General features: G+C 39.9%; 1 protein-coding gene across 1 annotated transcript; it reads right to left on the reverse strand.

Annotated features, from left to right (window-relative positions):
• Positions 1 to 508: 508 nt before the first annotated feature.
• On the reverse strand, positions 509 to 8953 carry LOC132311439 (uncharacterized). Its single transcript, XM_059809341.1, has 10 exons — positions 8092 to 8953; positions 7756 to 7886; positions 7606 to 7668; positions 7417 to 7506; positions 7000 to 7165; positions 6289 to 6478; positions 2664 to 3502; positions 1626 to 2240; positions 1479 to 1544; positions 509 to 1222 (listed from the first exon to the last, which is right to left on the reverse strand). The coding sequence occupies exons 1-10, from the start codon at positions 8821 to 8823 to the stop codon at positions 1115 to 1117; spliced, it is 3000 nt and encodes a 999-aa protein (XP_059665324.1). The 5' UTR covers positions 8824 to 8953; the 3' UTR covers positions 509 to 1114.
• Positions 8954 to 23614: the final 14661 nt, after the last annotated feature.

Consider the following 23614-nt stretch of genomic DNA (forward strand, 5'->3'; position numbering starts at 1 on the left):
ATCAGCAGGTTGTGCAAATTACCAGGACTCACATGGTTGCTTCTGACATTGATCATGATCTTAATAGGGTTTGTCTTGTTTGCTTTTTCAAAATTATTATTTTATTGTCTATCAACCAACTATAAGCATGTTTAGCTACCAGTGGTGGATGAAGCTCAGCATTTGCATGCTTAACCTATAATTTGTCTTTTAAATGTAGGAGAGTATAGTGGTATATTCATTAAAATAATTTTTTTTCCTTTCTTTCTCCAAACATGATTAAGCTTTAAGACTATCATTTCCTTCATTAATCAACCAAACAAGATGAGAGGTTAACATTATGCTTCCCTTTCTTTTCTTTTCTCTCATGACTTATGTTATGCTTTGTTTTCTTTTCCCTCTTGTTACGCCAAATATACACTTAGGGTTCTAGTCCAGAATGAGACCATAATAATTGTGCATCTTTTTTACCTAGCAAAGAAGAGGGATAAATGCAATCTCTTGAAGTGTGAAAAGTTCTCCACCCTTTATAATAGTGTCTCGCATATGCTTCACGCAAACATCACAGCTAATTTTAGACATTTGCAAAATATATTGCGAGTCTGTGACACTGTCATAGGCCTAGAGTTTCACCCTTACTCTGTGGCCGGCCATCTAGGGCGTTGTACCCCATCTTGACACGGCTTAGGTAAGCCTTTTCACATCTACCTGCTCAATCCAACACTCTCTGCCTCCTGCCGGTTTTGCCTTGGCCTTCCTCCTCAGTCACCCTTGGGCTAATTCACTCACACGCTTGGGTACTTGTGAGAAAGTTATATTACATAGAAAACCATGACAAGATGATCCTTTCTTTTACTTTTTATACATTTCCATTGTGTGGTTTACTAGCTATTCAACTGTCACATGTTTGTAATTTTACATTGAACACCTGCATTATACTGAAAGCAGACCTAATGGCTCATTTCCTTATTGTTTCATACATTGAATTCCCACATCATCCAGAGCAAGGGAAGAAAAGGTCTAGGCCTCGTGACAGTTTTTCGTATATACTGTACAACAACTTGTATTTTCTGTAGTTTGTGCATTCTTCTGTAACTGACTTGTTCTATATGTATATGAGAGGTTGTATCGAGTTTCATGATGCCAAAGCAGTCCAATAATTCGCTATGCATAAGCTTGTGGGAGTACCAATGGTCCGCAACCATTGCCAATGCATGTCCCCAGTTCGTCGCAGTTCTGCCAACTGTCATGAGGAAATACAGTCAGCAATATCCTTTTTCCTTACATTCAAACAAAAATGTGTTCTGACATATTTCTATTGAGAACATGATTTGCTTGTGATATTAGTTCATATGGTTTCCTGTTAAATTTTCAGGCCATTCTTGGCTGTTGTATGTTTATGAAACTAAGGATTCATTTAGTAGCTGTAAGGATAAAAGGAAAATATATATATTCATATACATACATATATGCTATGCGTAAAAATTGTAATTGCTTACTCTGCTATCTCTTAGCTCGAATATGACTGAATCTTCCGCGAATGGAATAGGTCGTGTAGATGCCACCTGAGTGTGAACAATAAACTGTCACAATCGATAGCATAACAAATATGCTATTGATGAATGAGGACTGAAAGTCAAACTAACCTTTGGGTCACAGTTTTTGTTGATATCATTCAGGTTTTCTTCATTTTTATCAGTCCTAGCAGCAAAATCTTCATCAGTACAAACTTCTTCATTTCTGGATTTGGCTTTGGCCTCTCTTGGATCTTCAACAACTGTAGTTTTCATAAACGGGAAACCAAAGTTCTTCCATTTCCATGTTGTCTGATCCAAGTACCTTAAATAGACTTTGCCATCTGAACCAATTAAGAACAATTGGTTACCTCCAAAGCACGGTCCAGGTGAACCTGCCAAGGTCACAGTTTTATCTGGTGTTCCATGCTCCACCCAATTCCACCCATCCAATGTATTCCAGTGATATTCAACTAGTCCACCATCTTCTGATAGCATGAAAAGAGAGCCTGTTAGTGATAGTGATGATTCCCTCATAGCAGTACCGGGCAATCCTGACAGAAGCAAGTGTTGGGACTGATAGTGCTCATGCCATAATTCTGTGACTTTGTTGTACTGATATAGCCGGCCATTTTTCCCAACAACAAACACTATGTTTTCCCTAAACAATTCCTGATCTACTATAGATGCAATCTTAGTATTTGGAGGGTTTCGGCAATCCTTCCATTTGAACTTCCTCAGTGAAACCTACAGAACAGTTTGTGTTGTCAGTCAGCCTCTTGCTGCATTATTGTTTCAAGATAATGAAAAATATATATTCACCAACGGGCCAGTGGCCTAGCGGTATCAGACTCTTACCTCTCAAAGGAATGTCAGAGGTTCAAGTCTCAGAAGAGACGTGTGTGTGAGTACCAACTAGGAAATATATATATATATATATATATATATATTCTATTTTCATCATTCTCTATCTATCACCAATTGAAATCTAAAGAAGATTTCTTGAAATACATGTCTAAGTTACAATTTAACAAATTTAGTTATAAATGTCTTTAAATTTCTTCGATTTAACAATTGAAGAAAGCAGATTGTCCAGCATTTTATCATTATTGTTTATGTGATACTCAATGTCATTGACCTAGAAGATGAGCTCGGAATTTTGCAACTTACTGTGAACTGTTGTAATCTTCCACTTTTGCTCACAAAGAAGGATGCATCCACTGGTGTAACTCTTTGAACTCTCCCTGGAATTCCATCCCAAGGTGGACCTCCAATAACATGTCTTCCTTTCCTCATAGAGGTGCAATTTATCCATCCTAGTTCATTGCCACTCCTTTCTCTGATGAGCAAACTCCCATGCTCGTCAACCACAAACAAGCTTCCATTGTAGCTTCCAAGTGCGCCTTTCATAGCTGTTGAGTGGTCATGCCTCAGCCATAACCACACATTTTCAGTATTAAGATATTCCAAGGTCAAGCCGCCATCTGTGACGAGGAAGAATGATCTGCTCTCATGCATCACTCTTAGGCGGAAGTTCGTGTTGATCCAATTCTTTGGGACATTATACTCTTCCGAAACTTTACCTAGGTTACTAGCTGATGCGCCAACAGTTAAGTAATTTAATTCTGCTTTACTACCCTTTCGCCTTCTAGGTGTTGACCTTGAAATTTCTGCCAAATTTGGTTCATCTTTTATGCCAGTGATGCAATTTGAGGGTCCACGTTCTTCGGTGCAATACTCTGCATTCCATCCTTCACTCTCTGGTGCATCTATTATTGACCATACATACTTGAGTGATGCTTTTCTTCGGATATTAACCTGATGAGTTGGACCTGAATTTTCACCACCAAGGCCTGGTAGATGCAATTCTGCTAACCTACCATCATCCAGTGGAAAAAGTATCCTGCCAACTTGAAACTGCAGCCCTGCAATACCCCTTGCTGCTTTTGCATTTGGGGGATGCATATGACTCGCCCAATTCTCTAGGATTTGGTTTTCTTGATTAGTACCTGTCTTCATGTGAAAATTTTTGCATTCAGGATGTAATTTATTTGATTGATACTCAGAAATTACCAACTCATAATTATAAAACAGTATCTGAAGTCACACACATCGATGAATTTCATTCTTCCATTTAGAAACAATTCATTATGCAAGAATAAAGTTAAAACTCTGCCGTTCCTGAGTTTAATTTTTCAGTGGTTAGCTCATAGAATTTAAATAATAGGGATGTTCATATCTCAAGACATAGAATTGATATTTTGTTGCTCTCATCCAAGAAATGCATCACATTGCTTGAATGAGGTGGTATAAGAAGGATGGAAGTGATATTAAAATTTTCATCATGAAATTAGCCTTGGATACATCCTAGGGCTAGCCTAGTGCACGAGACTCCCGCCATTGCAGGCCTGGGGAGGGTCAGATGTCCGCAGCCTTTCCCCCGAATGCGGAGAGGCTGTTTCCGTGATTCGAACCTGTGACCTCTAGGTCAAAATGGAGGTCCCTTGCTAGCCTTGTATCAAATCTTCAAATAATGAAGGGGCTTAAAGGGTTAATTAAGCTGGTGATATCACGAGGTTGATTTGATACTTTTTTTTAGTGTCGATGGCAAGATTATTAGTTACTGCAGCTATACTTGTGCTTTGTGATTCAAGGTCCCTTGCTAGCCTTGTATCAAATCTTCAAATAATGAAGGGGCTTAAAGGGTTAATTAAGCTGGTGATATCACGAGGTTGATTTGATACTTTTTTTTAGTGTCGATGGCAAGATTATTAGTTATTGCAGCTATACTTGTGCTTTGTGATTCAAGGGCCAAGGTTTCGATTGGCAGCATAATCATAAGTTGGTCCAGATGGTAAAACTGGTGATGATGGCCAGGTTCTTGTGCAAAAAGTGTTTTTATGGTATTTATCTCGCACAAGTTTCTTTGTTTATTGTAGGCACTTCCTTTATTTGTTTTGATTGCCAGCACCAATAATTTATAGTTCGACATTTTCTATTTTTGACTACTGTGGCATATTTAAATTGTGCGTATTGGTTTTTTTTTTTTTTTACTGTCTCATGGATTGCTTTCCACCCTATACTTGTTAATGCTGAAATACTTTTTTTAGTTAGAGCTGAATGACAATAAAGGGATATTGTGCTTGGCTCCAATCCCTATTGAAGCATAATCCTCTTAGAAAAAGTTCATTATAGAGAATTTCCAAGATTAGTTCATTCTAGTTTATGAACTCTTTATCTTGAGAGTTCTCACCAACTAAACATCAATATACAGATAAAGAGACTGGATTAATGATAGAACTCTTAAAATTCTCTCTTCGTTGTATAACTTGTGGCAGCAAATGATGTGGTGGGTACAGAACATATTTTGGTCAACAATTGCGGCTTCATCAAGAAGTACAGCTTGGCTAATAAGCTTACTAAAGAAAGAAACAATTCAAATTGGATTCAAATTAGAGCTATGAGTTGTCAACAACTACTCTGCATAGACAACTCATATGGAGTGAGGGGGGTTTGGGTGTACAAGGGTTTTGAGTGTGAGTCACTTTGTCTTGTATCTCTTTATTTTCATAGTGAAATATTATTTTGTCTTCTCTCTGTGGATGTAGGCATAACCGAACTGCGTAAATTCTTGTCTCGTTTGTATGTGCACCTATTTATTCTTGTCATTAATTTTTTCTTTGTTCTCATAAACTCGATCCTTATTTCATACCAAAAGAAAAACAATGAGAGCATGAACCATCATAAAGAAGAAAGGAATAAACTAAAGTGCAACTCCTCAATTCGAGGAAGGTCTCGACTGAAAAGTTGCAGAATTTCAACATGATTTGTCACTTTTTTTCTTTTTTCCCAGCACTAGAATTATTACTTGAACCATTGGCGAGGAGTTTGAATGTCCTGCCTTTCAGCCAACCAAGACAACAACAGGTACTCAAACTTTGGTACGATATCATTTACTTTCAACATGATTTATCTGTTCATCATTAGTCACATAACTCCTTTGTGTTGTTTCCAAAATAAAGGTGTGTTGTCCTATGTTCTGAAACTTTTAATGCAGTATATCTTTTTTTATGGTGAAACTACACTAGAATAACTTTTATGTATTTACTTACTGTTTTTTTTTTTTTTTTAACCTGAGTGATTCCCCACGACTGGTGATTGAAGGTTCCATATGAATGTTATTGGCATCAATGCATATGTATCTTCCTCAGCTCCATTTTGAATCATCTAATATGATCAGCTCCTCTAGTGAACCACCATTCTAGAAAAAAAAATTATTATTATTTCTAGTTATTCAATTTCCTCATATTTTTCTTCATTTGCATCATTTGATAGTTGTTAAATTGTGAAGGGTGATTTTTACCAGAAACCTCGGAGGAAACTGAGCTTCAAGTCTGGCCTCTAGGATCTTATGGTTTATGTGGAGCACATTTTCTGGGATAGTTTCATCTCTTGGATTTCCTAAAGGGCAGGCACTACCTGATATTCGAAAGCATCAATGAAAGAGTTGCGCGTTCAACTAAATTTTATAGTGAAAATTTCTCCTGATCTTTAGTGATTCGCATAAGGAATTCTTAGAATTTATTCAAGATTTTAGAAGTGATCAATTTTTTGGGGGTTTATATAACGATCTCGTGTGCATGTTCAATATCAGACAACCATCTAATAATGATGATGATTATGGGAATGACAATAACTTATCATCTTAGTAAGATTTACTCAAAGGTAAGCCAGCTTTCAGAGCATTCAACTAAGAAAAAATATTCAATTTCGTAGTAACGCCCCTTTAACTCACCTGAATGTTTTGCTACTCTATATTCAAACACGGTGCCAGAAGCTGTTGTGAAAAATATTGAGTATGACTTTTCATTCAATTCCTCTTGCCAAACTGGAGTGATGGATGTCAAGTGGTGATTTTTTGGACTTCCATGGACTATCCATTTCCACTTCCTCTGGTGTAGTCTTCTCTCAACCAAATTACCACCCTGTATATCTACAAAACGTCAGAAGAAAATGGTTTGTAGAAGTTGTTAAGTAAATAATAATAACGACTAAGAAATTCATTTTGGAAGAGAGCATGTGAAGATCAAAAAATAATATAAAAAACATCCTTAGAACACTAGATACATGAACTTTAAATCTATTTATGTACAGTATGTTAGAAAAGGATCTCCAATTTCGTAGATATCATAATTATCAGAGTGTCTGAAATCTAGTCATTTTGTTCTGCATGTAACATTCGACATTGTGAACTTCTTTATAGTGTATATTTTATGTCACGGACTCAGTGATCAAATTTTTCCTGAGATACAAAGATTTTGCATTTTTTTTTTTTTTTTATTTATCAATTTGTGTCATTATTGTTACTTGTTAGCTGATATAGTCATTTTGCGTTCTATTTAAAATCCGTTTAATAATAATTTACACAATTTTGATTTTAGAATCAAATCTGATTCATATATTCCATCGTCCAAATTTGTTCCTAGTTGATTGAGATATAGTGTACCTTAGTCAAAAGATAAAGAGAGATGGAATGAGCTCCACTCAAGCCAAGTATAGGACTCCCCATTAGTGGCATCAAATAAGTATCTTGTGCTGATCCTTCTCTCCATACATGCTTCTTCCATGATGGCTTTGAGCTCCTGTCGTATTCATAAAGATCTCCGATAGAACTACACAGTACACGGTTTCGTGTTAGGCTTATCGTGATAACTTCTAGATTGAAATTAAAAGTGCAGCTTGTCTCATAAATAATTTGTGTACATGGTTTCATTTTGAGTATGGTTGTCCAAAATATTCCAAGACATAACATCTAAAGAGTAAAGAGTACACATGTTGTTAATAGGATTGGGAATATATTGATTGCAATCTAGACAGTACATTGATTCATATACATACATATATATGTATGTATATGGCTCACCTTACAGTAAACACTACTTCTGGTCTAATTGTGGCAGCATCAGCTATAGCTGCAACATCTGCACCTGGAGGTCGGCCGTGATTCACCCACCTGATTATGTTTATAAAACAGGGAAGAGATTGAGTTCTAAACATAGAAGGATTGGTATTAAAATATTATGGCCTTCTTCTTTAGTTCAATGAGTCTCACCTCGGAGGCTCAACCCCATTGAGTTCTAACAGTGACCCATCTTTTGTGCAGAAATAAATTCTCCTGCAAACAATTGGCAATTCAAGGTCTGAAATCAACAAGTTTCTGGAATAATTTTATTTGATAATAAATTAAAATGATTTTACTCACTCCCCATTGTATGAAATAACTCCAGACTTTAGTGGCATAGCTGAATTTTGTTCCATTTCTTTACTTGTGCCAGGACCAAGTGTTGGTGTGAACTCAATCCAAATTGGCTGTGAATTTTCACTGAGCTGCATCTGAAAAAAAAAACACACACACACACACAGACTATTAGCGAGTCCATTCCTATCTACCATTATGTTCCACTAGTTTACACACACACACATATTCTAATTTTTGAATAACTAGAGCAATAGTACTAGATATATCAGTTTGGTGTATCTAGCTATATTGTTTTCAATCCATCTCACTAATATATAACTTGTGCAGATTATTTAGTACCTGATACAAATTGCCTGATTCAGAGAGAGCAAGAATGGTCTGGTTGACCATGAAAACAGACACTGCAGGACCTGCCAATACCGGCAAATCATGGGGAGCAATCACCCACTGCACTCCATTCCAGAACCTCTCGTAGATGGCCCCGCTCTCACCGGTCACCCAAATCGACGTATCGGACATTTTCATCAGAGAAACTCTGTTCCTGAAAGGCATAACCATATCAGAAGTACTCTCCTCTGCTGCTCCTCTGTTTTTCAACCCATCCCTCTGTTCCGGAACCTTGATTTCTCTTTCCATATGCTCATCAGTCTCGTTCTTCTTCGTCCGATCAATCAAACCCAATTTAGTACAGTTACCGTTGATGCAGGAAACTATATCATAAGGCAATTTTACCTCAACCCAACTGTTGGATTGCTCTTCGAACTCCCAGAACCGATCGGTTTTTTGCTCGAATTTTCGATTGATTTGCTGAACATAGTGGTGTGGGAAGCATGGGGCAGAGCAATGAACAACAGAAAGGGTTGATGATAAGAAGAGCAAGGTGAAGAATATTGGACACAACTTGGACATAGTGGCAATCGAACCATGTAAATGGGACAGACCTTGAAATGGCATAAACTCTTTATGACTAAGATATTCAGATCGTGTCATGGTTGAGTTGGTTGATTTGTTGTACCTTTGGATTGAATCCCATCTGGTCCACACCAGATAAAAAAGGCTATGGTTAACCATCCAAACTACTAGCTAACTGCCACTTTTTGCGGGATATATCTCTCTTGTATGTACTTCTCATGTGTTTGTGTTGTGTGTGTGTTTGTGTGAGAGAGAGAGAGAGAGAGGGTCCATTCTGGGGGGCTGGAAGGGTGGTTGTATGGGTTATTGATCATAACTAATTGTCAAGTAAAGCCAATGCTTTCTTTGTCAACTCTCATGGTTATTATGACATGAGACCAGTGAAAATCTAGTGATTGATGGGGTTCCCTAACCTCTCTATTGTTTGTGTGTGTGTGTGTGTGTGTGTGTGTGAGATGATTGTTTTATACTTCTTAGGAGGGTGTAATCCTTTTCCTACCTAATTCTTATGACACTTTGATCACCCCATTTTATTTTATTTTTTTTTCATACACACTAATTTAATTAAAATGGGGTTTAATTAATTTGGAAAAAAATTTCACAATTCCTTTACAAAAAGTCAAGGAATAAGATTCAGTTTTCAATGGGCCCCACCTAGCTGGGATCTCATTCCCCCCAATCAAGTGATGGAACACTTGTGGTCGTCTGATCTACCAAGGTGGGACCCATTAGCTTGTTTTGGTCATTAAGTTTGAGGTTCATGTGCAGAATTCTTATGACAAGTCCCAATCTACAGTAACTTTCTCTCTCTCTCTCTCTCTCTCACACACACACACACACACACGGATTGACCGAAAATAGGCGATGCATCCCATCTATTCCTAAATTAGGCCAAGTGATAAAAACATTGCTGGCCCTCTGATCAACCATGGTGGGACCCATCAAACAGTGGGTCCTTAAGATTTAAGACATTGAGGTGTAGAATTATTGTGATGAGTCCAATCAACCTCTTTTTTTTTTCTTTTTCTTTTTTTTTTTAATGTATCATTTGAGTTGAGTTACTTTACAAGAGATGGGTATTTATCAGCTGAGGTAAGATGTCACTAATTCCCTTTCTTGTACTCCATAAAGTCAATTGGAATTTTGAAAGAGACATAAAATAGGACAAGTGGGGTTGATATTATAAAATGGGGAAAAATATATATAGTGGATGTTAAATCCATCATTCTCCATGGTCCACAGTAGATCATGCATGTCTTTTAATATTACAGACCATCCTTCTTGGATCTGTAAAACTGACACAACCCTATTTTTTTTTGTATCTACGTTTATTTTGATAAATAAGTAAATTAGGCAGTCTCGTTCACAAAATAAAAAGACAATTAGAGCGTTCTGATGTAGGTATCACTTTAAGTTCGTATCATTTAAACTGATTGTAATTAGCAACTCTCTTGAACGAGAAACGATTAATCTCACTTGATTTTTTTTTTTTTTTTTTAATGTTGGGAGCCCAACTCGGCGCCACATAATTGCATAGGTGTGAATTTAATCACCACGTGTACGGCATCAAGCCAATACCATAAAAGTAGGGAGCAACAAATCATCAGAGTTTTGACATTGTAGCTTGATCAAATGGGCATAGAGGTGGTGGGGTCTACCAAGGATGATTAGCCTTTCGTTGCAGCGTATCATGCGGTGGGCCCATCTTCCTTGTAGATCAGCGGGATCTTGGGGTCGGCCACGTGGATCGGCTGCGGAATCTTATTTGTAAATTTGTGGCTTATAAGATTCTAACTTGTTTTTCTCTTTAAGTGGTTGTTATTTGACTTTTGCATTTTTTAGTATGTGTTGAGAGAGCATTGGCTCACGACAGTCTAGGGCGGCCCCCTCAACTTATAATTTGGGGGCAAAACTCGTGCTGAACTAGGGGGCCTCAACGTATAATTTGGGATAAATTTTAAGTCACATCAAAATAAGAGTAAAAATGAGAACGAATTTAAGAATTCAAAGGATGAAAATCACATAATTAAATTATAAATTTTTAAAATTTAAGACAGAACGCGAGCAAAGCATAAGAGCGAGAATGCACTTAGAGCGTGAGAGCGACAATCAATATGAATGATTGTGTGACTTAGGACAAAACTCGTTCATCAAAATAAACTTGAAATAAAAATAAATTATATTATATTATATTATTTCTTATACAAAAAAAAAACAAAAAAACAAAAAAAAAAACAAAAAATGAAGAAAAAGATAAGATTAAGCATAAAATGTGAGTTTTAATTTTAATTTTTATTTTGTATCTTGATTATTGGAGCTTGACAATAAGTGCATCAATAACGTCGATTTATTTGAAAACAATAATTAAAACGTGTATAGTGTGAAGACACAATGTAATTTTGGTTGGATTAAATTAATGCCATTAGGTTTAAAGTTATTTATTTATTTTTTTTAATTTTCACCTAAGTCCTTAAAGTTATTTATTTATTTTTTTTAATTTTCACCTAAGTCCAACTGTGACTTGGGTCCTGCATGTCCCAAATTTCCAACCTATGGAACTTGTTAGGATGGATTCGAGACTATATTTTTTTATAAGATCTCAATTCCCCTTTTAACCAAATTTCTTGGGACGTCAAATAGGATTTTGATAATAATTTTTATATTTAGTTTTGGACTATTTTGTCTATGAAAACTTCTTTTTTTCCAGTTCTACAAAATTCACAGATTTGAGACATACCATTGTTAGTATTTTGGGTGGGTTTTTGATAGGTGTTTGATTTTTCTGATTATGTTTTTGGGCACGAGGCAAGGAAGCGAGGCCTAAGCGATAACCCTTCTAACTATTTCAGCAAATAAGACAACGCTCGAGCATTCTTGATAGAAAAAATGAGACTTGAGATCCCAATTTCTTCACTACATTACAAAGCTCAAATTAACCTTCTTAGTCATGTGTTAGCTTGAAAAAAATCATAGAAGAACTCATTTACTAACGCATAAAAGGAAACTGAGGTCCTATATCACCTGACGAAGATGTTTAATAGCACTTTTATATGTGGACGCCTCTTAATTGTGTAGACGCATCTTGAAATCGTAAGCACAAAAAGTCTACAAACTAAATAAGTTGGACCAACCAAAAGGCCAGTGGCCTAGCAATATCGGCCTCTTACCTCTCAAAGGGAGGTTAGAGGTTCAAGTCTCACAAGAGACATGTGTGTGTGAATACCAATTAAGACAAAAAAAAAAAAAAACAAAACAAGTTGGACCAGTGACAGAATCTAAAGAAACACACTATGACCCATTCAATCCAACCCTCTCCAAAACCATATTGATTATCTGGATCTTTAATAATCCACCAATCTCATAGTCTCAGATTTTTTTGTAATTAAAGTAAGGAAAGTATTAATAACTTTTAAAGGTATGATATTATTATTAAAAACCACTGAATAGCTTTAACCAGGTCACCTTTAACAATGGGCCAGAACTACTTAAATATTTTTGTACCCAAACACAAAGGGAAAGCATAAGAATCAATAACAAATAATCCTACTTATTATTGCAAGAAAATAAGGATAATTATAATAAAATAAAACTACTATTCTAACAACTCTAAATATTAGCTAAACAAATTTGAAACTATTTGTTACCTTATTTTTAAAAATTCCTAACATTTTTCTTTATTTTATAATTTATAATTTCTTCAAGTAAAGCAACATCCTTGAATGAGTTTATGGTTATATACAACCATTAATTAATTCATGTCCATATGCATTAATTATTTTTAAGACTACACAAAGTATGACAATAAGACATTAATTACTTCTAAGATTACACAAAGTATGACAATATGGAATTGTAAGGTTTAGAAATATTAAAAGTTAATATACATCATTCCTCGCATTAAGAAAGTCATAAAAAAAGGTAGAGATCCCTTACATTTTATAATAATAATAATAATAATGATAATAAAAATAATAATAAATTTGCAAAATGAACAAGAATTTATTTTCATGTCATATGAATTAATTACTTCTGACATTCATAAAGTATGACAATAAAGCATTAATTACTTTTTTTTTTTTTTAACAGAGCGGTAATTACTTAAACATTCAATCATACATACAAACTATATCAAGCCACTATTAAATAAATTAGATAATAGAGATGTCTTCATGTGTCATAAGCTAAGTCACAAAATTCTTTTAAGGATGTGTCGCTTTCACGTTGCGCGTGCAAATTGACGCTTTGAAAGCAAATTCTTTCATAATCCGCGAATTCAATTTTGTTAATTCACAAATTCAATTTGTAATTCTTCGAATTCACAACGATTTCTCATTGGTTGAATTATAAACAATTACATGTTGCATTTATTATTGAAAACAATTTCTCAAAAATGTTTCTAATGCTAAATAAAAATGATAAGAAATGTGTAGAACTAAGAATAAACCTACACTATGAAAAAAAAAAAAAAAAAAAAAAAAAAAAAAAAAAAAAAAGAATAATAATAAATCTTTGTCATATTGTTGTTCGGTGTATATTCATCACATTTGTTTCGTTATTTAAGTATAAACATATTAAATGTGTGCTTATACACTGAGTGTATAGAGACACATATATATGCAAACAAAGTATACAAATACCTTTTAAGTTTTACATTATTTTTAGTTAAAACCCTTATTCTTTTATATTTCTTTAAAGTACTCATTTCATGTATGAAAATTTAAATAATATATCTTAAAGAATCTAAAATAAATAAATATATTTCAGAGGTTGCATTTCTTTACAAATAAAAAATATGCTATAAATTTTGTATATATTAATTATTATTAATATTATGTATCATATAATACAGAAGAAATAAGGTTATTTGTAGCTCAAACACATTTTTTAGTGAATAGCATACAAATATACAAGTAAGGGCGGATCCCGAAATTGTTAATGGGTCGCCTAATATTTCTTTGGGTAGACTAATACTAGTAATACTTCTATTTTTTTTGGGCTTGGCTAAAATTGTCTATAATAATATTATCTTGTGCACAAAAGCTTTCCTCGGACCAACTCAAGAATTTCATTCAAAATCCGATTAGCACTATAAGTGCTATCTTGAAACAATCTAAGATTTCTTTCCTTCCAGATGCAATAGACACTTGCTGAGAGGCACAATTTGCTCAGCCAAACAAGGCAATTCCTAAAACTATCTTTCCAGTGATGAGAAGACCATGTAATTATAAGATGGATCGGAATCTCAATTGCTCTAACAAAACCGTAGTTAAGGTTTGATTAATTGATTAGAATCCTCCAAGTTTAATTTTTCTATGTTATCGTTTGGAAGGATAAATTTGGAAGGATTGAAGAGAATAGAAAAAAAAAAAAAAAAATACTCGTAATAATTTTTGTGTTTGGGTTACCATTAGGGAAAGAGAAGAAAAAAAAAAGAAAAGAAAAGAAAAGAAAAGGATTTGGAGCCAAATCCTTCACTTGCTAACCTTTCAAAAAATGAAAAGATTTGAAAAGAAATGATAGCAAGTTAAATATGTTTTCAAAATACCCCCAACAATTGAAAGAAAAAAATTGTTATGACATTTGAGTACTATCTTATAACATTTTATAAAAGGATAATGATAATAATTTAGTTGTTATCACTTATGTTCTTTTCTTTTCTCTCATTTATCTTTTCCAAACAAAAATACGATCTTTTCATTTTGTTTCTGTGGACGTGGTTTAGCCACGTCACCAAAGGTCAAGTCAAACAGTCAACACCTTGACAAGATCCACCTTAGCAAGGTGAGCAGTAGTCGACCGTTGGGCCTCAAACTTTGAACCAAACATTCGGTCGATGGATCCTGGGCCTTGAACCCGAGCCAATCTCTGCAGTCAATTGATGGGCCTTAAACCTCGATCCGACCCCATCACAATTTGTCGATCGACGGGCCTTGAACTTCGATTCGACCCCATCATAATTTGTCGATCGACGAGCCTTGAACCTCGATCCGACCCCATCACAATTCGTCGATCGACGGGCCTTGAACCTCGATCCAACCCCATCACAATTCGTCTATCGACGAGCCTTGAACCTCGATCCTACCCTATCATAATTCGTTGATCGACGGGCCTTGAACCTCGATCTGACCCCATTACAATTCGTCGATTGACGGGCCTTGAACCTCGATCCGACCATATCACAATTTGCTGATGACCCGGATGGAAAGGTTTGAAGAGGCCTTTCACGTTCTTGATAAGAGGGTTTCGATGACACCAAGCACGGTTCAAACGGAGGTCCCTTCAACGACTTAGGTAGCATTCACTACTACCGTTCCAGCTAACATGACTTTACTTCCACAGAGTGAGCAACAGATTATGAGGACACCAAGGGGCCAAGATTGTAGTGCTGACCTGCTATCACAGCCCACTCCAGAGTCCTACAACCCTGCATTACAGGTAACCCCTGAAGCCCCTCATGCTTTCATATTTCGAGGAAAAGAACCCATGTTTTGTTCCCTGCCTACCTATGCTCAGGCAAACCCTAAAGCACATCATCTTCTCCCCTCCTACTCCTACTCTACCCCAAAAGAAATGTTCACGCGCTCTGAAGTATGTGACCTCTTTAAGAAGGGCACACCAACCTCTCGCGCCTTAGACTTTGGTAGCGAGCCCCCTTACCCTCTTACTATTGTACAGACCCCATACCCGCAGGGATATTTGGTCCCCAAATTCCCACAATTCAATGGCAAAACTGGCGATCCTAGAGAGCATGTCATGTGCTTTGTTGAGGCTTTAGGTCATTTTGGTGATAATCACGTGGTTCGTCTACGCGAATTCTCTAAGTCCCTAACTGATCGGGCATACCGTTGGTATTTTAACCTCGAGCCAGACTCCATCAGTACCTCGGAGCAGCTGAAAGATCGTTTCCTTACCAAGTTTTTCCAGGCTGAAGAGCGTGTCACCACCTTGTCTCTCACAAAAAAGCCCAAAAAGACAATGAGGATGTCCTTGCCTTTATCAACCGATTCAGTGATCGTGCAGGCGAGTGCTTCAAAAGTAGCAATGAAATGGACTTGGTTGATATTTGTATCCAGGGCATGCTATAGATTTATAAGCTCCATCTTGTTAACCTAAGAATTGCTAGCTTTGGCGAGCTCAAAATCACTGCCGGAGGTTGTGGAAGAGTAGGCCTCTGGAGACACCGTGAGGCTGGAAGATATGGAGGCCGAGGCACAGGCGAGCCAGCGTGGGGTAGAAGTGCTGCAAGCACAATCCTCCTTGGAAGGTTCTAACAGTATGTTGAACAAGCGAGTGTCAGATGAAGAGGCCGAAAGTGGAAAGAATAGTGCGATAGGTGAGGTGCCTCCAGTCGAGAGGAGGCAGCAAATGGTAGAGACGGCTCAAGCAGTGGTGGCAATGGAGAAGACAGAGGCTTCCTGGCGAGGAGTGATGATTGGGGCACACTTTATCCCATTGCTGGAAGCAGCGAACCGAGCGCAGCCAACGACGTTGGAGGCAATTGAAAGGAGACATCCAATGTTCCATCGCTTTGGGTACGAAGCCTTAGGGCGAGTACTCGAGATATTCACGATGGTGGCACGAGGAGATGGGTCGGAAGAGCTAGTACAGGAGGCCTACAAGCTAATTGGGCTACTCAAGGACCGAGTGGAGATAGAATGGCTAGACAGAAGACTGGACGCCTGCGAGCGAGTTGTGGGGCAAGCTTTCTTGGCCAAAGAGATGGCGGAGTTAAATGCTCGAATTGCGAGAGATAGGTGGATGATTGAGGAGATCCAGGCTCGCCTAGTGATGGCAGAACAACAGCGGGCCCTAGTCGAAGAGACATACAACGAGCTTGGTGGCGATGTAACGATTCTGCTATCTTATGAGTAGGCAAATGATTGTAAATGAATGGTCATCAGGTTCATAATCTATTATCTTTTGTCAGAAAATGAATAAAAGTCGAGCAGTTATGGTAATAGAAATAACAAGTGAGATAGCGAACATGCATATATTACTTGTGATATGGAACTAATGCCCAATACAACAGAAAAAAACTAACTGTGGTAAAGCTTTAACCAACTAGAATTGATAGGTTCGGCCTTGCGCCCATCACCCTGCAGTCTGCAGTAGCCACTGGGTTGGACCTCGATGATAACATAGGGCCCTTCCTATTTGGGGGTGAACTTTGGGGCAGAGGTGTTGTGCATAATGTTTTTAACAGCTTTAAGAACAAGGTCGCCTACCTGGAAGTACGAGGTCATACATGCTTGTTATAAGCCTTAGCCAGGGTGTGTTAATAAACCTTGAGATGTTGTCGTGCTAACTCCCGTCGTTCATCTAGGGCCTTGAGATGAGTGAAGTGGTCAACCTCGCTTCGAGTGGCAAGAATGGCAATCTCGACTGGGAGAATAGCTTCTGTGCCATATAGGAGGGAAAAAGGAGTTTGGCCTGTGGCACGTTTCTTGGAGGTGCGATAGGCCCAAAGAGCTAACGGCAGCTGATCGACCCAATTAGATTTGTGCTCGGCGACCGTGCGACTGAGGATTTTAAGGAAAGATTTGTTGGTTGCTTCAGCTTGGCCGTTGCCATTGGGATAGTAAGCAGAAGATCGGCGCTGTGTTATATTATATTGTTGAAGAAGTTGAGCAACCCGATAATTGACAAAGGGGGTGCCATTGTCTGACAGAATGATCACTGAGATACCGAACCGGCAAATGATGTGTTCAGGAATAAAGGCTGTAACAGCGATACCTGTGGCATAGCGCAAGGGGATAGCTTTGACCCACTTGGAAAAGAAATCTGTAGCCATGAGGATCCAATGCATTTCACGAACTATTGGGTTGATTGGGCCAAAGAGATCCAGGCCCCAAGTGTGGAAAGGCCAAGGGGCAGCAAGTGGATGAAGTACTGTTGGGGGGGGTATGGATCCGATGGTGATGGTATTGACATAGTTGGCACTGTTGAACGAGCATCTTAGCATCGCACTCCATAGTTAGCCAATAGAGCCCTTTGTGGATCAAGTGTTGAAACAATTTGTATGCACCTTGATGCTCGGGGGAGTGGGCTTGATGAAGTGCTTCACGGATCTCAGCACCAGTAAGGCATCGCAAGAGGTTCCCTTCGCGAAAAAGGCGGAACAACCGACCATCGCAAACTTGGAAGCGCGGTGCTTAGTGCTTGAGCCTGGCAGCCAAGGTTGGGTCAGCCGGGCGATGACCATGTTAAAGGTATCGAATAAAGGGGGTTCGCCAATCAGCCAGCTCGAGCTCGAGGACTTCAGCTTCATCAAGGCATTTCTGGCAAGCGACACTTGCGCGCTGCAATACAGAGGCCTGACTGGACATTTGAGGCCAGTAATAGACTTGGCGCTGGAGCCGTCGATAAAGAGCGATATCAGTAGTGGCACAGTGCTGTTAGTGAACACGGTGAAGAACTTCACTGGCCTCTGTATCCCCTAGACAGCGACTGAGGATGCTAGAGGGGGATCGATGATAAAGGACTCCCTGGATCAGATGAAAGCATTTGAGCTGAGCAAGAGGTAAGGAACTTGTGAAGATCTGCATTTGATCGATAATTGGGCGGCGCCAATCAATGAACTCTTCATGAGGGAGCAAGCTGGCGATGGCAGGCTGTATTTGTTTATGAACAGTGATATGTTAGGCGGGGCCAGAGATGTCGAGTTTGGATGCGAGCGTGGCAAGAGCATCGGGGTATCGATTGATAGATCAAGAGACATGAGCCAAGCAAACGGTGGTAAATCGAGAGAGAAGCTTTTGGATGATTGTGCGATACGAGGCTAAGGAGGGCTCGTAAATTGCAAACTTACCTGAAGTTTGTTTGACAATCAACTTTAAATCGTCATTGATGCATAACCGGGAGATTTGCCTGTCGAGTGCAGTTAATAACCCCAGGATGAGTGTTTCATATTCAGCTTCGTTGTTGGTGCATTTGAAGTCAAGTTTGACAGTAACGGTGGAAGTGAGGGTCGGGCAGGAGAGCACGATGCCCGTGCCTCCGCCCCTTGCTGTGGAAGAATCATTGAAAGACAAGTGCCATTCCTGAGCTTGCTTAAGGGAGGTGACCTACAGGTCATCGAGGGGTAGCTGTTCATCCACCGACTCGTGAGTTTCGTTGGGGAATTGAGCGAGCAAATCTGCGAGGGCTTGACTTTTGATGGCTTTGGGCTGCTGGCAGGTAATGTCAAATTCTGCCAGGGAGAGGAGCCATCGTGCGGCCTTGCTTGTAAGTATAGGTTTGGAGATGAGGTGCCTGTAGGGATCACATTTAGTGATGAGAATGATGCGATGGGCGAGGAAGTAGTTCCGGAACTTACGCGCGGCAAAGACCAAGGCAAGACAATGCTTTTCAATAAGGGAATACCGTTCTTCAGCATCATGGATCAGGCGATTAATGTAATAGACCGGGCGTTCTTGATCATTGACCTCTTGTGCGAGCAGTGCCCCATTGGATCGAGGTGTGGAAGTAACATACAGGAAGAGGGGCTAGTCTTTTTGCGGAGCATGCATAATCTGTGGGGACAATAGCATGTGCTTAATCCGCTCGAAGGCCGCCTGATGAATGTTTGTCCAAGAGAACTTCGCTTTCCCCTTAACAAGGGTACTAAAGGCATGTGTTGCCTCAGCGAGTGCTGGCAGGAATCGATGAAGATAAGAAACTTTGCCCAAGAAGCTTTTCAGCTATTTGGAAGTCGTTGGAGATGGCATGTCAAGAATCGCTTTGGACTTAGCTGGATCAACTTCAATACCCTGGCGAGTGACCATAAAACCCAAGAATTTTCCATGGTTAACACCGAAAGCACATTTGAGAGGATTCATTTTGAGATTATACTGGCAGTAACGCTCGAACACTTGGCGTAAGTCATGGAGATGATTGGCCTGCTGTTTGGACTTAACGACCAAATTGTCCACATAATCTTCAAGATTGTGATGAAGTAAATCATGGAAGATAGCAGTCATGGCTCGTTGGTATGTGGCACCTGTATTTTTCAAACCGAAAGGCATGACAGTATAATGGAAATTACCAAGAGGAGTTCGAAAGGCTGTCTTTTCTGCATCGCCCTTGGCCATCCGAATCTGATTGTAACCACTAAAGCCATCTATAAAAGAGAACATTTCATAGCCTGCAGTGCCATCAACCAGAGTATCAATAATGGGTAAAGGGAAGTCATCCTTTGGGCAGGCTTTGTTAAGGTCCCTGAAATCAACACACACCCTGATTTGGCCATTATTTTTCTGCACAGGAACAATGTTGGCCAACCACAAGGGGTGAATGATAGGCTTGATGAAACCGGCTGCTAACAACTTTTGGACCTTATCTTTGATTTGCAACTCAAGCTCTGGCTAGAAAGTTCGCGAGCCTTGCTTAACTGGGCGAACGTTGGGCAAAACATTGAGATGGTAGGAGACCAATAAAGGGTGAAGCCCTGGCATCTCGTTGTATGTCCACGCAAATACATCGCAAAATTCCTGCAAGAGAGAGACAATATGAGAGCTATCTTGAGAACTGAGTGTACCCGAGAGGAACGTGATGCGAGGCTACTTATCGGGATGGGCAAGGTTAACTTCAACAAGATCTGGCAATAGTGCTTTCTCGAGGATCCGAGGCTGATATTCTGGGGAGTCAGTAGAGTGAACCTCTGCTGACCCCGGGCACCGTCATAAATGGTAGATGACACGACCGTTGGGGAAGCGAACGCGTTTGCATTCACGTGGGGCATCGTCTGTCTGAACTGGAGAGGGTGGGTGAAAAATGCCCTTCTGAACGTCAACCCAGGTAGGTAGGGGGTGCTGATAATGGTCGCATCGCAGTCTTGCGCGCAGTCATCAAGGTCATTGAAGAACAATGCGTCAGTGTAATGAGCCTCAAAAATGGCAAAGGGGCGATCTGAACACAGGACCGTGACAACTTTGTTATTCTAAATGCCTTTGAAACATTGGTGGTAAGTGGAAGGGACGATACCAAAGCGGTGCATCCATGCGCGCCCCAGAAGGATATGATAAGAGGTGTCGCTGTCAATAACATGGAACTTCGTAAAGGCTTGGAATTGTTAACAGCTAGATCAACATTAACATAGCCCATCGTGCGGTAAAGATCATTGCCAAATCCTACAACCTCGATTGGCTCTTTGATCAGAGGATCCTAGGAGATGCCTGCTTTGCGAAAGGTAGAGAGGGGCATGACATTAATAGAGGAACTATTGTCAAGAAAAGAGCGCTTGAACTCCTCCCCCTTGATAGAAGCCAGCACATACAATGGTCGATTTTGGGCACCTGAACTTTGCTTGTCAGCATCAGAGAAGGATAGGGTCTTTTTTAGTGCAGGGGAGTTGGGTTTGATGGAGGTGACCAAAGGACACATATCCGTTGCTGAAGAAGGTTCTGCTTCATGGCTTGAATTTGTTTCTGCGAGCTCATCATAGCAAGTGATAACAGCCGCACGATGATCAGGGTATGGGAACCTACGAACATCCTTAGGAGGGGTGACTTCAAGATCACCAGTTACCATTCGTCGTTGAAAGAGGCGACGCAAGCCCCAGCAATTAATAGTTGGATGAGTAACACTTTAGTGGTAAATGTAGAAATCAGTATTAGCTCTATCTGTTGGGGTGGGCTCGCGACGCGGAGTGGATAAAATGACGACACCATCCTTGACCCATTGGGCGAGTGTATTCTTGACTTCCTCAATACGAATGGGGAAAGGTGGTGGCTCGTCGCCTTGTGGCTTAGATTGGGACTTATCAAACCGTTTCTGTAGGCGCTCCTCGACGATTGCTGCAGGTGTAGGTCTGTGGTTGGAAGGCTTTGGAACTTCAAACTTAGGAGCATCATACTTGGGAGGCTCATACTTAGCAGCAACTGGCTTGAGATCTTTAAGATTTCGGGCAGCGATCTTGAGCTCGCCAAAGCTAGCAATTCTTAGGTTAACAAGATGGAGCTTATAAATCTATAGCATGCCCTGGATACAAATATCAACCAAGTCCATTTCATTGCTACTTTTGAAGCACTCGCCTGCACGATCACTGAATCGGTTGATAAAGGCAAGGACATCCTCATTGTGTTTTTGGGCTTTTTTGTGAGAGACAAGGTGGTGACACGCTCTTCAGCCTGGAAAAACTTGGTAAGGAAACGATCTTTCAGCTGCTCCCAGGTACTGATGGAGTCTGGCTCGAGGTTGAAATACCAACAGTGTGCCCAATCAGTTAGGGACTTAGAGAATTCGCGTAGACGAACCACGTGATTATCACCAAAATGACCCAAAGCCTCAACAAAGCGCATGACATGCTCTCTAGGATCGCCAGTTTTGCCATTGAATTGTGGGAATTTGGGGACCAAATATCCCTGCGGGTATGGGGTCAGTGCAATAGCAAGAAGGTAAGGGGGCTCTCTACCAAAGTCTAAGGCGCGAGAGGTTGGTGTGCCCTTCTTGAAGAGGTCACATACTTCAGAGCGCGTGAACATTTCTTTTGGGGCAGAGTAGGAGTAGTACGGGAGAGGACGATGTGCTTTAGGGTTTGCCTGAGCATAGGTAGGCGGAGAACAAAACATGGGTTCTTTTCCTCGAGATAGAAAAGCACGAGGGGCCTCAGGGGTTACCTGTAATACAGGGTTGTAGGACTCTGGAGTGGGCTGTGATAGTAGGTCAGTACTACGATCTTAGCCCCTTGGTGTCCTCATAATCTGTTGCTCACTCTGTAATGGTAAAGTCATATTAGCTATAACGGTAGTAGTGAATGCTACCTGAGTCGCTAAAGGGACCTCCGTTTGAACCGTGCTTGGTGTCATCGAAACCCTCTTATCAAGAACATGAAGGGCCTCTTCAAACCTTTCCATCCGGGTCATCAGCTGGTGGTTCATTGCCTGCATAGCCTCTAAAACAGCATCAGTGCTGGATCTGTGTCTGGATCTTGAGGTATGAGACTTGGTGCTGGTGGCCCTAGTGCTAGTGTCTCTCGCGCTGGTGGCTTTGGCACTGACGACCTTAATGCTGGTGGCTCCAACAGCAGACACCTCTGCCTGTGCCGGAGGAGGAACCTCATCTAGACTCATCGTCTTGCTAGGATAATCCCCAGTGAAGTCGCCAAATGTAGATACCTGTTTTTGCATGGGTCCTAGAAGAGTCAAGAAGGTGTGGGAATATACCACTCAGTAATATGAAGAATGCAGAAGGGTAGGAAGAAGGGAAAGAAAACCAGTCCAGAAAGAGAATCTTGAGCAATAGTAGGGAAGGAGTTGCCGTCAGTTCTTACCTGCTTCTTTTTGTCACTGCCTCTTTTTTATAGCCCTAGGTCATCCAGGTGGTACATTGTTGGGCCTCCATCTTTAGAGTGGGTCAGAATCATGCCTCTTTAGGTCATGTTGCCCTAATCCCTATATTTTTGGATCAACTACCAAGTGTACCTTTCCTGTTGAATAATCCAAGAATGGTGGGCTGTAAAAGTGATTGTACTATTCCAGCTGTCTTTTACTCTTATTCTCAAAACTGGGTCTTGCCTTAGTGGGCAAGACATTACTAATTTTCCATCCTCCATTCCAAAATCCCTTCTACATCCCAGTATCACTCGAAGAGCCCTACCATAGCTCTTTGTTGCTTGAATAAAGGCTCAAAGCCCATCAATTGATGGTTTGCTGCTACATTGATTCGAAGTTTAAGATATATCGGTCGTCAAACTGTGACGATCAAAGGCCCAAGGCCCGTCGCCCAAGATAGCTATGAAGAGGTTGGATCGAGGTTCAAGGCCTGTAGATCGACAAGCTATGATGGGGTCAGATCAAGGTTCAAGGCCCATCGATTGACAAATTGTGTTATGGTCGGATCGAGGTTCAAGGCCCGTCGATCGACAAATTGTGATGTGGTCGGATCAAGGTTCAAGGCCCGTCGATCGACGAATTGTAATGGGGTCGGATCGAGGTTCAAGGCCCGTCGATCGACGAATTATAAAAGGGTCGGA

Source organism: Cornus florida, unplaced genomic scaffold (assembly GCF_030987335.1).
Source record: "Cornus florida cultivar Cherokee Brave unplaced genomic scaffold, ASM3098733v1 CherokeeBrave_3.0.0_Hap2_Chr06, whole genome shotgun sequence".
In the NCBI taxonomy this organism is placed as follows: Eukaryota; Viridiplantae; Streptophyta; class Magnoliopsida; order Cornales; family Cornaceae; genus Cornus; species Cornus florida.